This window comes from Alosa alosa, chromosome 3 (assembly GCF_017589495.1).
Source record: "Alosa alosa isolate M-15738 ecotype Scorff River chromosome 3, AALO_Geno_1.1, whole genome shotgun sequence".
Classification (NCBI taxonomy): domain Eukaryota; kingdom Metazoa; phylum Chordata; class Actinopteri; order Clupeiformes; family Clupeidae; genus Alosa; species Alosa alosa.
Window position 1 is genome coordinate 28,480,049 of NC_063191.1, and position 17,324 is coordinate 28,497,372.

General features: G+C 43.9%; 1 protein-coding gene across 1 annotated transcript in view; it reads left to right on the plus strand.

Annotated features, from left to right (window-relative positions):
- myo3b (myosin IIIB) overlaps positions 1–17,324 on the plus strand; it is a 174,050-nt gene that overhangs the window by 19,652 nt on the left and 137,074 nt on the right. The window contains 4 exon segments of the mRNA XM_048239976.1: positions 9,368–9,551; positions 12,481–12,615; positions 13,017–13,121; positions 13,883–13,982. Coding sequence (XP_048095933.1) covers positions 9,368–9,551; positions 12,481–12,615; positions 13,017–13,121; positions 13,883–13,982 — 524 coding nt within the window.

Genomic DNA, 17,324 nt, shown 5'->3' on the forward strand with positions numbered 1-17,324 from the left:
GAGAGGTAGAGTGAGGAGGACTGAGAAAAGAGACAGATTAGCGATTGAAGGAATGATAGAGAAAAGACAGACAGATGCGAAGAGAGGCGAGAGTGTTTCAGAAGAAATGGAGAGTAGAGAGGTCAGAGAGAGGAAAGTAGGAAGAGAGAGAGGAGAAAGAGATAGAGGGAGAGATAAGGAGAGAGAGAGAGAGAGCCCTCCCAGACTTCAGACTCCCAGAATCATTTGATGTTCCTCTCCCGCTTTCCTCCTGGTGGAATGGAATAAATGTTTCCCCTCCTCCAGGGTCATCCTGTGTGTGTGTGTGTGTGTGTGTGTGTGTGTGTGTGTGTGTGTGTGTGTGTGTGTGTGTGTGTGTGTGAGAGAGAGACAACGTCCATGCCTCAGGGCCGTGACAGATGGAATACAAACAGCCCCAAAAAAGATGGAAAAACATAAAGATTTGCAATGGGAAAGGACAGATGAAACGTTGTCATAGGTTAATAAATTGCTCCTGTTTGCTGTACTGGTAACTTGGCTGTGTGTGTGTGTGTGTGAGAGTGGGTATGCGCCTGTGTGTGCGTGCATGTGTGTGAGTGCCTGTGCTTATGTTGTATCCCCCTTTGTGTTTGTAGGTAGTCTTCCTGTGTGTGTGTGTGTGTGTGTGTCTGTGTCTGTGTCTTTGTCAGTGTTTGTGTGTGTCTGTCATGCATCCTCATTGTCTCAAGCGTGCAGATTTCCTTTTGCTGTTGTAGCATTGTACTGTCAGAAGAACACTCTTCCCTGTTTATGAAGGATGATCAGTGCCTTGTACACTTGTGTTGTTTGCAGTGAATTTACTACCTTCACACAACAGTTTTGAGTAGAATTGTAGTTGAGATGTGTGTGTGTGTGTGTGTGTGTGTGTGTGTGTGTGTGTGTGTGTGTGTGTGTGTGTGTGTGTGTGTGTGTGTGTGTGTGTGTGTGTGTGTGTGTGCGCAGACACAACTGTACAAGCAGTTCGAGGAGTGTGCTGGATGTGTTCTGGCCGTATTGTGTGTGTTCCCTTTTGTTCCATGTTTTGTTGCTGTGGTGGTTAGGGTGAACACACACACACACACACACACACACACACACACTCACACTAGAGTTTGGCTACCCGACCTGAGCCTGATGGGACCCGACGGGTCGGGTCAGGTTTGGACAAATATTTAGAAATTATACTTGGGTTCCGTTCAGGTTTGGACACATGAATTGGACGTCATTACACTCTAAAAAATGCAAGTACTTTAAATTACCTTAAATTTCAGAAAGGCTTTATATGTGATCTCTTTAAGAATATGTTGACTATGGCATTCTGGGAACAAAGTTCAGGTAATACATGGGCTTCGGAAAAACCTTTTTCCCAGTGAAAACGTCATCATTCATGCCACGTAATGTGTGAGTCAGAGGTCGGAAACTGGGGCTAGAATTTTTGTAATTTTTTTTTTATTACATACAAAAATCACCATACAAATGATAACAAACAGGAGCACAAAATACACAACACAAGGAGGACATAATATCAGAACATATACATATAGTGTATGAAATGCGCTATATAAATAAACTTGACTTGACATGACTTAGGTCTGTCAGCTTTGGTGCATTCATGGCATCTGGGAATGACAAGGACCGCCCCCGTGATTATTTTGCTTTTCCCACAGCGAGTGTTCATGTGCTTTGCCATCGGAATGTGTGACAAACACGGATGCCATGACAAAGGTGAAAACATACGCTCACTAATCCTAAATAAACAACTGTATTTGCTTAAAATGTAGTGTAAGATGCTTGTAAAAGAAAGATATGCAGCTTTCAAGTGAAAAAAAACGGCAAATTCCCAAGTTCACATTAAAACTGTTGGACATAAAAGGCCACATGAACTACAAACAAACTACAACGCGTGATGACAAAAGTGATGACGAGCCCCTAACTGGGCAACTCTGTTAGCAAAATCTAGCCCCAGTTTACACATTACGTGACGTGAATGATGCGGAATGATGATGTTTTCACTGGGAAAAAGTTTTTTCTGATGCTTATGAACCCTAGGTGAGGCTAGTAGTAGACCAGTTCCAACTAGCCATTCCATTGAACCCCATTCAATTTGGCACCACTTTGACATCAAATAACGTTACAACTGAAGCATTTTAAGCCTTTATATGAACTTTTACTATTTTCGGAGTAATACAACATTGTGTGATTGGCGTCATAACCTCGTAATTTACATAATGAGCATGCGACCACCACAGAGCGGGTTAAAGCGTTGCACAGGAGCAAAATAATCATAGCCTACTCTCTGGATAATTGCGAAAGCATCGGACCACAACATTTGATGGATTGACAGTAGGCTATGAATGTGGCGAGTGCTGTTTATATGAAATCACATTTATTCTACGAACAGCTAGGACATTTAAGAAAAGTAAATGTAGACGTGGTGGTAACGAAGTAAGGGGCTACATTAGCCCAATCTCTCGGTGCAGCTATCATAAGAGTTACACGAGTCAGACTACATGCTTACAGAGCCCGTTTATGAAGAGCCGGATCACTCCCTATTAACTCCATTGTACCTGCAATCTGTTGCAGTTCCGCTAGGGGCGATCACGAATAAGTGCAAAAACAATGGGGGTCTATGGAGCTAGACGGCTAAATTTGTCTCTTTCACCTGGTTGTCGTTGAGAAATTGAATATTTGATTGTGGTTTCTGCAGGCTCAATATGGATTATAGGTCAAAAGTTGAATGAACGAGTAGTCACGTCCTTTCGATTTCTTACAGGTTGGGTCGTTGTTGCCCACAACACACTAGCTTTCTGCTAATGAATGACGTCATTGACACATTTGAAAGGCTTTTTAGAACAAATAATTGACAATACTTAGCGGTTTGTATTTTCTCTGCCCCCTCTTTCGACTGCAACATTCGAATTTCTGGGCAAAAAAAATTATATCCCGAGAAAAGTGGATTTGAGGGGTACAGCTCCATAGGCCTCAATTCATTCTGCACTTATTCGTGAGCGCCCTCATGTGGAACCAGAAAAGGAACTGCAACCAGTTCAGAAACCGGAAGTTTCCCGAGAGTGGCGGTTCTCCCCTTATTAGACATTCTCTGGTGCTTACATTACATCTACGTCCCCTGAGCCAGCGCAGAAAGCCTCGTCGACCAATAGGAAACGGTTGAAATCGCTTCACTTTGCTTCACCATCTTGACTGACGTCTACGTGAGGACCCTGTCCATATCTTTTACTGTCTATGACAAAAAGTACCCAAAAGTGCCATCTTTGCCCATATAAAGATATCTGGGAGACTGGGTAGTACCCTTAAAGTACAGATTAGTACCTTTTTAGGGTATATACAGGTACATTTTAGTCATTGCAGGTACACAAGTGGGTACAGATGGCTAGGGTACAAAAAAGTACCTGCATTCATGGATACAATATTGTTCTTCAAAGGGGTACTGCCCCAGCGACAAGCATTTGTACCAACTTAGCTACACACTGGTACTTGCATTTCTTAGGGTGTGGTCCTCCAGAACTCTCATAACGTGTCTCTCTCCTCTTCTCTGCCTGCCCCATGCCTGCTGCCCATAACGTCTCTCTCTTCTCTTCTTTGCCTGCTGCCCATAACGTGTCTCTCTCCTCCTCTCTCCTCTTCTCTGCCTGCTGCCCATAACGTCTCTCTCTTCTCTTCTCTGCCTGCTGCCCATAACGTGTCTCTCTCCTCCTCTCTGCCTGCTGCCCATAACGTGTCTCTCTCCTCCTCTCTGTCTACTGCCCATAACGTGTCTCTCTCCTCCTCTCTGCCTGCTGCCCATAACGTGTCTCTCTCCTCCTCTCTGTCTGCTGCCCATAACGTGTCTCTCTCCTCCTCTCTGCCTGCCTCATGGCTGCTGCCCAGTCTAAAAGGGATGGCAGAGAAGGCTGAAGTAAATGACATAAACAAACGCCTCCTTCTGTTCATAAAACTGCATTCATTGCAGACAACACAAGTGTATAAGGCACTGATCTAAGGCACTGAGGGCCAGATGTACTAACGCTTTTGCACCCATTTCAGGCGTATTTGTTTCGCAATGTGCGTGTAAAATCATTGCGAGGTATGTACAAACAGGCCGCAATGATGTAAAAGCGCAAACTGCCTGTCGCGGGAGCTGAAAGTGGCACATTGCGATTGTCATGTCATGCATATGCATTCATGGGAGGATCCAGGGGAAAGTGGGAGTTTAGCGTAAAAAGATGGGAGGGGAAGAGTAAAGAGCGCCTAATTATGTATTCCGTGGTATGTACAAAGACTGCTCCTGAAAGCGCGCCTATTCTGGCGCCTAAATACTTCCTCCTTTGTAAAAGCAGGTGTAACAACAGAATCGCTATTTAGAACACCAGTTTTGTGGTGAAAGTATTTGTACTACCAAAAGCAACCTTAACTTTCGTTGGCCTTTCGCATGTCTTACTTTCACGTCATTCACTTAAACTTTCCTACTTGCTAGATTTGACCAATCTTCCATAGCCTACGTGCACAAGTAGTTTGAGTAGAACTACTGATCTTCATTATCTCCCTGCTTGTGGACATCTTATCATGTATGGTATTATTTCATGATCGCTAAACGTTTGATTCTTTTTAATGTTGTCATCAGTTAACTTCATTCAACTGCGCTTGTAGGCACTGTCATTCAGTTGTGGACGCTCTCAGAAATTGGCGCTTATGGGCGGAGAAGGGCAGAGAAAGGCGCAGTTTACACTAAGGATTGAACGATTGATAAATACGACGGAAACTTGGGTCTGACAACGCTCGCAATCTGCGGTGTGTCCATGGCGCTGATAACGCTACGTTCGCAAATGTACGTACATCTGGCCCTGAGTTTTCTGCATGCTTGATACCTTGCGTATGCATGACATACTGTACACTCACAGACGCATGCACACAAACACACACACACACACACACACACACACACACACACACACACACATACACACATACATGAAAGCCAATAAGAAGGGTGAATCATAATAACAATAGCTTATCCGTGGATCTGATTGAATAAGTAATAACTATTTCAATGATTTCAACGATTTAATAAAAAATCATAAATGTATGAACAAATAAGTTAAGTCAGTAAACATCTCATGTTTACCATTTCCCAGCAGCAGATCCATTGTATGAATTGTGTCTTTGCAAAACTGAAGCAGTTGCACTGCCGTAGATCTCACCATTGTCCATGAGGGCAGTGGTACTGGTTTGGGCTTCGGGCTTGTAAACTAAGGGTTGCCAGGTCGATCCCCGACTAGTAGGAACGGCTAACACCTCACTGCTCCCCGAGCACCGCTGTAGCAAGGCAGCTCACTGCTCCGGGTTAGTGTGTGCTTCACCTCACTGTGTGTGCTCTGTGTGTTCACTAATTCACGGATGGGATAAATGCAGAGACCAAATTCCTTGTATACGTACAGTAAGTATACTTGGCCTAGAAACCTGATTTACGATGAGAAACAAGAAAAAAAGCAACAGACATTTTCTGTTCTTCCAAGTTGAAGAGCCTATATCTTGTCTATGTTTAAGTGTTTGTGTTTCAGTGTTTAACAGCTTGTTAAGAGCTTGTGCTTCTGTGTGTAAGAGCTCATTAAGAGCTTGTGCTTCCATGATAAACAGCTTGCTGCCCTTCCTGGTTGGTGAATTTCTTCCTCCATGTTGAAGAGTGTGTGAGCTCCTGTGTAGGAGATGTTGTCTAAGCTCCCTGGAGGGTAACATGGGTTCATCTGACCAAAAACAAAAGGGCTCCTCTCAGTTCACCTGACCAAAGTGAAAATGTCCCTTGTCGTAGGTGGTGCCTGCGTGGTTGCAGTGGGAGGGTGTTGTGGTGTTTGGCCGTGGCGGGCGGGCGCACTGGTGGAAGCGGTCGGTCAGTATGGAGCTAATCTGCTGCTAATCCAATCGCCGGCGAGCGAGCAGATTACTGCATTCTTAGCGAGCGCTGACCGGATCTCTCCTCTTTCACTCTTCCCGCCCCACGGCAAACCCGAACCACTCCACTGGACACGAGCCTGCTTTATGTTTTGTTTGTTTATTAGTTTGTTTGCCTATATTTGTTTACCATGACCTGCTGAAACAGTGCAACTGAGTGGTTTATGTGCAGTGCTTTGGTAGCAGGATGGCTCAATGTAAATTGTAAGTACAGGACGTTTGGTTCTCAGCTTTGGCTTTGCAGTCTCAGTTCTGCCTAGCATGTGTGTGTGTGTATATGTACAGTATGTATGTGTGTGTATGTACAGTATGTGTGTGTGTGTGTGTGTGTGTGTGTGTGTGTGTGTGTAAGTGTGTTTGTATTTGTATGTATATAAGTGCACGTGTGTGTTTGTGTGTGAGCATGCTTTTGCTATGCATGCATGCGTGTGTGTGTAAGTGTGTGTGCACGCTAGGCGTTTGCAGGCAGTGTGTGCTGGTTGCGTGCCTGGGTTTAAGCCTGTTAAGTGGCTCCCGTTGGCAGCAGTGGAGGTGCTACTGAGATCAGGCCCAGCGGCACGCTGCCGCTACTTCCTTATTTAGACCACACAGCTGACCTGACCTGAGCTCTGTGTGTGTGTGTGTGTGTGTGTGTGTGTGTGTGTGTGTGTGTGTGTGTGTGTGTGTCTAAACCTCGTGGTCCCTGCCTCAAAGTGCATGGCCAGGTGCATGGCTGTCATGGGGTGTGTGAGGTGCTGTCTGTCTGTTTGTCTACTGTGTTGTGTGTGTTTGTGTGGTGCGTTTGTGCATGTGTCTAAAAACAGATTTGATGAAGTTTGATGCAGGCATATAAAAGGACCACCATGACAAGGGTGCTGTGTTTGGCTGCATGTGTGTGTGTGTGTGTGTGTGTGTGTGTGTGTGTGTGTGTGTGCGCGTGTGCTTGTGTGTGACTGCCACAGAACCTCTGACTTGTAAGTGTCAAGCACTAATGCAAAGCTGATTGTGATGGATGGCTCTGGTGCAGGTGTTCAGTGCAGGTGTTCAGTACAGGTGCCTTGAACATTGTCTGTGTTCTTATGCCCATTCCTTTGCATGCCTATGCAAATGAAGATCAAATGTGTCTGAGTGTATGTGTGTATGTGTGTGTGTGTGTGTGTGTGTGTCTACAGTATGTGTGTGCGCACGTCTTTGTGTGTGTGTGTGTGTGTGTGTGTGTGTGTGTGTGTGTGTGTGTGTGTGTGTGCACGTCTGTGTGTGCGTGTGTGTGTGTGTTTGAGTGTATGTGTGTGTGTACGTATGTGTGTGCGCACGTCTCTGTGTGTGTTTGAGTGTATGTGTTACACTCAAATGCACCGATTGCAATTTTCTGGGCCGATACCGATTTCCAATTTTTCATAGAGTTTGACCTGCCGATTTCATTTCTTCTAACCATTTTACACCATACACACAAATAGTTATTTTCTATCTTTTCTTTGATAGAACATGTTAATATAGACGTGTAATCAACTTATCAATGATGAAATGGCTGTTAAAAAAAAATGGAACCGGTGAGCAGACAGATTCTTTTTCAAGTCTAACTTCAGATGCAGTATCAAATTATGGATTAAGTTAAATTATGGAACACCCATTTTATGCTTCTCACATCCAATATCCAACTAAAGATTTAAGAACAATTTTCATGATACATTTGAACATACTACCATGTAACATATTTTCATATGCATTGATGAATTTATGGGAGGGCGAGGGAAAAGTGGTAGCAGCCTAGGCTATCAATGCAAAACACAGGGGAGAAGTGCTAATAGTGATTAGGTGCTCCACCATATGAAAACAGTGCACGTCTGTTTTTGCGGGTGAAAGATTTTAAATCCAAATTCGATTAAATGCATCAATTAGGGCTATAGACTAATATTTAGTCGTTTCAGAGACGACTGATTCAGTATTCAGAGCATCAGTTTTCTTCATTGTAGGCTACTATGTCAAAAGCAACTTTAACGTTTGTTTGTCTTTCTAATAGGCTATCGTTTGTTCACTTTCCCAACATCCACTTCTCAATCTGCTAGACTAGGGTATTTTAAGACATAGCCCTAGTCTACGTGCAGTAAATAGAGTATTTTTTTCCAGTGGAGTAGAACTACTAGGGCTACTGTATGTCGCTGCTTGTTGACATCTTTGAGTATTTTTAATGTTAATGCTGTGGGCACGCAATTAGCGGCAGTGACGGGCGGTGATGAGCGATGTTTACGTAGCCTAATGAAGTGACAGTTTAGTAAATTCCACGCAGTAGGCCAATGGTAAAGCACAGCGTTTGCTGCATAGAAAAAAACTCAGTAGCCTATTAGCTTTCTTTGTAGCCCTACATCCAGCCCTGAGTGTTGGCCTGGTTGCTAGCTTCTTCAAACTTTGCAAACTCAGCTGGGTGTTGTTACAATTGGCGGGCGCCGCGGTGTATTTGACCGGGCATAATATCGGCATGTCTCAGACTGACCGGCCGGTCGCCGGTCGTGGCTGATCACGTGAAAATCGGCCGATTCCGGTCACCAGCCGATCTATCGGTGCATCTCTAGTATGTGTGTGTGTGTGTGCGTGCCTGCGTGTATTTGTGTGATTAGAGGATGGTTGTTATGGCCTGACAACAATATAAAATGGGACAGTACAGTTATTTTTAAAGGATAAATACATTTATTATACTAACATAAATAACATAAACAAGATAAACAAAAATGTGCCTTGTTGGTGGAATGTGCATGAATATTGTGTGTGTGTGTGTGCTTGAGTTATGTTGAGCTATGTTATATCCCTTTTCGAAATATAAAGCTTTCCTTTATATGGTACAGCATCGTCATAATTAACACAACCTGTTAGAAAAATAAATTATTTTTTAAATTATTTTTAAATTAATATTTTCAGAGAGATTATTTATATTCATCAAATCACAAATAAAATAAGAAACAAGATTGTACGGAATAATTTGCAACAGTTTGCATGTGGAGTTCCATGTGAACATACAGACTCATGTTTCAGTGTGACAGCAGAATGGCTGCCCTTTTCACCTCTGAATCCTATCTCATATTTCCTTCTCTCCTCCACCCCCACTTCATCCTCTCTTCCCTGCTCTCCTCTACCTTTTCTTCTTCCCCCTCCCCATGCTCCCTTCATTACCTCTTGACTCACCTTTTCCTTTTTTCTCTCTCTCTCTCCCATCCTCCTCCTCTCTCCTTCCTTCAATATCCTCTCTTTCTGTCTTTCTCTCCCTTCTTCCTCATCCTCTCTCCATCCCCTCCTCCTCCTCTCTCCTTTCTTCGATATCCTCTCCCTCTGTCTCTCTCTCCCTCCTTCTTTCTCCTCTCTCCTTTCTTTGATATCCTCTCCTTCTGTCTTTCTCATCCTCTCTTTTCTCCTCCTCCTCCTCCCTCTCCCTCCTCCTGTCTCTGTGCTGCAGGAGGTCTCTGTATGGGCTGTACCCCTACAAGTCCAGTATGATTGGGCTGGAGGCTCTGTCTGACCCGTCTCTGGACTGGGACATCGTGGAGACCATCGGCAAAGGCACCTACGGCAAAGTCTACAAGGTCAACAACCGCAAGGACGGCAGTCAGGCGGCCGTCAAAGTCCTGGACCCCATCAATGTAAGGCCCCACATACACACACACAAACACACACACACACACACACACATGCACACACACACACAAACACAAAACACACACACACACACACACACACACACACACACACACACAGAGGAGAATGAGCCCAGAGACGACACAAGGGGCAGAGTAGACATCAACGATGTTCTTCCACTTGCAGAACTTTACTAGCATTACCTTTCCCGTCACCCAGCAACCTTCCCATACGTACTCTAATATACATACAGAACACGTGGAACGTTTACGGTTCCCTGGACTGTCCATTTTCCCTCTTGATCCCACGCAGCTTCTGACCTTTGTCAGAGAAAAAAGTATCCTGATATGTATACTGCCTATCACCTCTATATGTATACTGCCTATCATCCCTGTCATGGAAACGCAGTCATTCCATGAAATGGTACACGCCTGTGTGTGTGTGTGTGTGTGTGTGTGTGTGTGTGTGTGTGAATCTCTTTGTGTGTGTCTTACTTGCTGTTTTTCTCCCTGCTTTGCCTGCTTACTTCTGCCAGAATTCTGGTCATCACGGCAGAGTAAGTAGCTCTTCCTCCTCTTCCTCCTCCTCCTCCTCCTCTTCCTCTCCCTCCCCTTATACTCCCCTTCTCCTGATTGGGTTTCATATGTTTATACTGTAGAGCCGTCAGTCAGTACTTTCCCCACTTTGCATATTTGTCTTTCCTAATCTTTCTTTCTTATCTTTCTCTCACTTCCTCCTCTCTCTCTCTCTCTCCATTACACACATTCTTACCTTGGTTCTGAACTTGGTTCTCTGTGGGGAAATTTAGTCTCATTTCTCTGTGATCTATGATCTTTCCCCATGGTGATTAACCTAGTAGATTTGACTCTAAATGGTGAAAGTTAGTTTGTAATGTCCAACTCTATTCAGGTTTGACAAGTTGCATAGTATAAGACCTCTCTTTACTTAACAACTAATTTGTAGTAATGAATGATTAAAGGGGAACTTGGCAACTATTTTAACTTAATAAACCCATTTCTGAAATCATTTGGATGGTTAAATGACCTGTTCCAGTGAAAATGGTGACATTCCCCGTTCCCACTAGCATCCCCAGGCGGAAAACCAACCTTGCAACATTGAGACTTATCAAAATGCTAACCGTTTCGCTATCTTGCAAACAAATCCATGTGCTTTATCATTACCTTTTTCCACAGTTTGAAATAGCATAATGCACAACTTCTCCAGCAGAGGGGGAAAGATAGCTAATCCTGCCAAGTTTCCCTTTAATGACTGTATGGCATGCATTGTCTGTATGTAGGTCTGGGATTAGAAATGTGTGGTTACAAGAGCTAAAAGCCTTACGTAATTGATTGATTGCTTAAGCCCATTGTTCCTAAAGCCACTTAACAATTAAAGTTGGATTGAGAGCATTTTACATCTTCTGCGGACCTCTTTATTCAAACAGGTGCTCCAGTCACGCACTGGGTGTCTGTCTTACAACCAACAGTGCACCCATATAAACTTTTGTCCTCCTTTCCTGTGATGATCCGTGATGATCATTGTTGCAGTCCTCCACAATGCTTACATACATATTGTACCTAGTGCTCTGCCATTCCTGTGTAGAAGATGTCAGTGAAAAATAGGCTACTGCACAGTATGTTCAGTTCAGTGCGAGTTTATTTTTTATGTCTTCGGCAGGGGAGTTTTGAACATTCTAATGATAGCATGCGTTCATGAACAATGTAAATTTCTAAAATTCCACCAGATGAGGTAAGGGATAATGTATAGAACGCCGGTCATTATTGGGAAAATAAGTCCCGACAGGGCTTAACCGACCCTGACGCCGCCTTGGCCGAGGGGTCTTGTTCTGGCCTGAAGGGACTTATTTCCCCAATAATGACTGGTGTTCTATACATTATCCCGCTTATTACACGGCTACTTGCCAAAACGAAACAATGAACTCCCCACGATATGACTCTTTAGCCTACAGTACATAGCCTTTTGTTTTGTTACCATTCATCGTGGCTTTTGCTGAGAAACAAATAGTTTGCAACAACACACGCTGAACTTGAATCATTCTTTAGAACACAGCTGATCAATCGTCTACTTTTCACTTTTGAATGAAGTTCCAGGAGTTGCAGAGTGATATGAAAGACCTGAATTAGAAGCACAAACTCCGTTGCCATTGACAGTGGTCATTATTTTTTTCAGAGGTCCTTTAGTCGAAAAAAATAATGACCGCTAGAACTTTGGGAAATCCCATTCAAGTCAATGGAGCGTTCTACTTGCATTGTGAAGAGCCGTGTAATAATTTATATTATTACACTTCTTAATTCAGGTCTTTCATATCACTCCGCAACTACTGGAACTTCATTCAAAAGTGAAAAGTAGACGATTGATCAGCTGTGTTCTAAAGAATGTTTGATTCAAGTTCAGCGTATGTTGTTGCAAACTATTTGTTTCTCAGCAAAAACCATGATGAATGGTAACAAATAGGCTATAGCCTAGGCTATGTAGGCTGAAGAGTCATATCATGGGGACTGGAGTTTATTGTTTCGTTTTGGCAAGTAGCCGTGTAATAAGCGGGATAATGTCTAGAACGCCGGTCATTATTGGGAAAATAAGTCCCTTCAGGGCGGAACAAGACCCCTCCGCTGGGCATCGGGGTCCGGTTCGCCCTGTTGGGACTTATTTTCCCAATAATGACCGGCGTTCTATACATTATCCCTTACATATGATTTTCTTTTTCCTTTTGGACATTCTTTGGAACGTTAAATCTGCAACGGTCTAGTCACGCCGGTGCGAAGGCGTCCCCTAAAGGGTTTTTAAAATACATTGAGATGCTTTTGCTCTGGTGCACCCTGCCACCCATACACACCCTCACAGGAACCACACAGTGGAATGAATACAGCACAAGCACTGATTTTGTTGTGTTCCCCACCATCTCCCCCACAGGATGTGGATGAGGAGATCGAGGCGGAGTACACCATCCTGCGCTCCCTCTCCAACCACCCCAATGTGGTCAAGTTCTTTGGCATGTTCTACAAAACAGACAACCTCTCAGGTGGACAGCTCTGGTTGGTTCTGGAGGTGTGTTGTGGGGAGACACACACACACACACACACACACACACACACACACATACACACATACACACACACACACACACACACACACACACGTATATACACACACACACACAACACACACACACACACACACACACACACACACACACACACACACACAACCTCTCTGGTGGACAGCACTGGTTGGTCCTGGAGGTGTGTTGTTGGGAGACGGGGTTGTTTGTTTGTTTGTTTTGTCTGTTTATTTGCCTTTTTGTTTGTTTTGTCTTTTTGTCTTGTTTACAAACAGTCTCAAAACTATTAAAACAATATAATTCTCTTTTCCCATTCATGCCTCTATATCTCTGGTACTCACACACACACACACACACACACACGTTCTCTCCCTCTGTCTCTGTGCAGCTGTGTAATGGAGGCTCAGTCACAGAGTTGGCCAAAGGTCTGCTGATGCGTAGCAAGCATATGGAGGAGCCCGTCATCGCATACATCTTATGTGGGGCACTGCTGGTAAGACATACATACACACACACACATACACACACACACACACACACACACACACACACACACACACACACACACACACACATCATACAAACCATACACACACACACACACACACACCATACACACACACACACACACACACACACACACACACACACCATACACACACACACACACACACACACACACACACACACACACACACACACACACACACACACACACACACACACACACACACACACACACACACACACACACACACACACACACACACACACACACACAAACAAACAAAGGATTTATCAAGTCAATTGGTCAGAGTCCTGTTGAGAGGGTTATGCGTTGGAGCAGTCATCCTTGCACACATGCACATAGAGTCTCATGCTCTTTCTTTCTCTCACACACACACACACACACACACACACACACACACACACACACACACACACAGAGTACAGGGAGACAGTGACCAGTCAATCCTTTAATGACAGTCGTGGGTGGTGGGGTTTTTGTGGATTAAACCCACTTAATCCTGGACGCCCCATACAGCAATGCGCACTGACCATGATCCGGTGACAAAGCAGCGCGTGATCAGCAGTAACTGCCCCATAATTGGCTTCTGCCCCCCGCCTGCCTTTCAAAGCCCTTCTCTTGTCTTTCCTCTCTCCTTCTCTCTCCTCCTCTCTTCTCTCCTCCTCTCTCCTCCTCTCTTCTCTCCTCCTCTTTTCCTCTCTTGTCTTCTCCTCTTGACACGCCAGGGTCTCCAGCATCTCCACAACAACAGAATAATCCACCGTGACGTCAAGGGCAACAATATCCTCCTGACCACAGACGGTGGAGTCAAGCTGGTTGACTTTGGTAAATGGACAACTTTCTGATGTTTTTTTAGGGCCTTTTGCCTTTATTTGGATATATAGGACAGTGCCGTTTGACAGGACGCATGAGAAATGGGGTGGAATTGGGAAATGACTGCAAGTGGGACTCCATTCCATGCTTCTATTTTCATTTGACATTTGTCAACAAACGTAACTATTGTGTCTTTTGACGATTGAGCTTGTGTCTCTGTGAAAATAGACACCTCAGCTGAAAGGCTGGGGTGGGGTGAAGTGAAAGCTCACTTTAGAGAATCCTTTTGATGCCATCACCCTGGCACTGCCAGTTCTGGTACCCACCTTTGTGCTGTCTGCAGTGTGGCTTAACATTATGCTGTCCGTGTTCATTTGAACAACCTTATATGGAAAGCAAGTGAGAGCTGTTCTGATGAGTGCTGGCTTGCCTGCATGAGGCCTGCTTGTTCCCTTCAAGCCAGCTATACAGATGAAGCAACAAAACACACACACACACACACACATTAATATGTGCACGCGCACACGCATGCACATGGGCACACACACAAACACACACATACACACACACACACATTAATATGTGCACGCACACGCGCATGCACATGCATACACGCACGCACGCACACACACACACACACACACAAACACACACACAAGCACACACACACACACCTCAGCACTGGAAGCCTGTCTGAGCTGGTGGTGTGGGTAACATGTGCCCATTTTGGTTGATTGAAAGTGTAAGGTTGAATAATGATGTTAATCCACACCTTAATATTCCACAACTTAATATAACATTGATAATTCCTCGCAATAGTAATAATTATAAACAAAAAACAAGTCCAGACAATCGCAGTATCTCTGCTCAGTGACCATGGATATATTTTTGCAGAAAGTGACCAAGTGTTATGTCCGATAACAGTCTCACACATATCGTAGCCACTGAATAATCTGTGGACTTGGCAGAGTTTTGGTGTGTTGAAACTCACACCCCTCCCTCCAAGGCCCACTCCACCCCACCTGGGCAAGGACAGGCTACCTGACTAATAAGCAGAGACATGCCTTAAAATAAAACCCACCACACACAGTCGTTGATGCGACAGTCAAACGTGACAGTGGAATTCTGTTAATCACTTTACTACATACACTACTGGCGACGCGATTACCCAAATGGAACATTTGCATCAATGTAGTTGTTGCAATTCTCTATCCATAAGGCTGAGCACAGATATTCTTTAGAATGTTCATTTTTTGCAATATTTCCATCACACCGGTGTGTTGGCACATGCAATGGGTTGTATACATTAAGGGAAGCATCTATTATTTTTTTTCCACAGAATTACAGACGCAACTCTTTAGGATTTAATATTAGTACGCAGGCTGTCGACGGTAGAAGCAGCAAGGGAAAAATCAATATTGATATTATTGGTCAAATCCAAAAATAATCTGTTGGTCAAATAAAAAATCTCATCATTAATATGCATATATTCCTTGAAAGATACCCAATGTGAATTTATATATCCTATATATATAGTTATATCTTTATTACAATTCTTGTCTTTGGTGAGACCTGAATTCTCACTTGTATTCACAGACAGAATAAACGCAATTCTTAAAGCAGCAGCTAAAACTTGATGAACGGGTGACCTAATGGCATTAAGCCCCACCTGTCTTACGTTATGAGGGACAGGTTTATACTTTTCCACAGCACTGAATAAACAGATTATGTCCTGGAAAAAACGCTGTATGGTCAAATTTATTTTTGTCCCAGGACTTTTTGTCTAGTCTCACTACTACAACCACTACTACTACTACAACTACTACTGCTACGGTATGAGAGAGGCAGAGGGATACAGGTGTTAAAGTTGAGTACTGTCAACCCACATGTTGAAGAATTTCCACAGAATTACAGATGCAACTGTTTTGGATTTGATATTAGTACACAGCCTGTTGATGGTAGAAGCAGCAAAGGGAAAAATCAGTATATATATATAAGCATATTTGGTCATTATTTATATGTATGTATTCCCCAAAACATACCCAAAGCAAATTTCCTTTCACTATTTACTATTTTTATAATTAAAAGCTAAAACGTAAAAAAAAGAAGGCCCTTCTGTCCTACATGATGGGGGACAATGATAACTGAATAAACAGTTATGTCCTGAATAATAGAACACCCAAACATCTAAATTGTATCAGTGCCCTTGGACTTCAGTTCACTTAAAGGTATAAAAAGAGGGTGTTCACAGACTCACAGACACAACTTACTGCAAATACTACCATTACTAGTAACCCATGAGAGTGACAGTGTTGTTAAAGATGAGGTCTGTCATCTCACTGCTGGTGCTGCTGTTCTCCATGTGTGGAGCTCAGACTCAGAGCACCCAGACTGAAGTTCAGACAGAGAGCCAGAGCACTGGGGCTGCTGCTGCTGCGGTCACTACCCAGCTGGACGTCTATACTGAGCTCAGGGAACTCAGAGACATGGTGGTGGAGCTGAGAGTGCTGCTGACTGTCACCCAGAATGAGTTACAGAACACCAAGACTGGAATGGAGACTGAGGTAGGGACTTTGAAGATGGAGAATGCAGTGATGAAAGAAAGACTGGTTGCCAGTGAGACTAAAGTGGAGGCTCTGGGAAAGGTGATTTCAGCACAAGACACAGAGCTCACAGTTGTGAAGACGGAATTGATAAACTTAATTAAGGTGATTTCAGCACAAGACACAGAGCTGGCCGTGCTGAAGACCAGACTGGCTGCTAGTGAAACTGAAGTGGTGAATCTGAGGAAGGAAACTAGCAGACAGCTGATCTGAGGTCAGTTACTGAGAGACTTGCAGCCACTGAGACTGATATGGAACACATGAAGAAAGACACCGCAGCCCAACACACAGACCTGACCACTGAAGTGATGAACCTGATCAAGGGAAATGTAGCACAAGACACCAGACTGTCTGCCAGTGAGGCTGAGGTGGAGAACCTGAAGATGGAAACTGCAGCACAAGAGGCAGAGCTGACAGCAGTGAAGACCAGACTGGCAGCTACTGAGACTGAAGTAGTGGATCTGGAGAAAGAGATCACAGAGCAATCCAAGGTGGCATTCTCAGCAGCTCTGCCTAACTCAGGATACATAGAGGCTGGGGGTACTGAGTTAAACTTGGTTTTCGATAAAACCTTTACCAATGTTGGACAGGCCTACAGCAGCATAACAGGCTTCTTCACAGCTCCAGTCAAAGGAGTCTACTACTTCAGATTCACTGTCGTAGATATACTATCCTCACGTTATATGTACATCAGGATGTATAAGAATGGAGAGCAGGTCATGCAACTGTTTGAGCATGATACAGATGGACA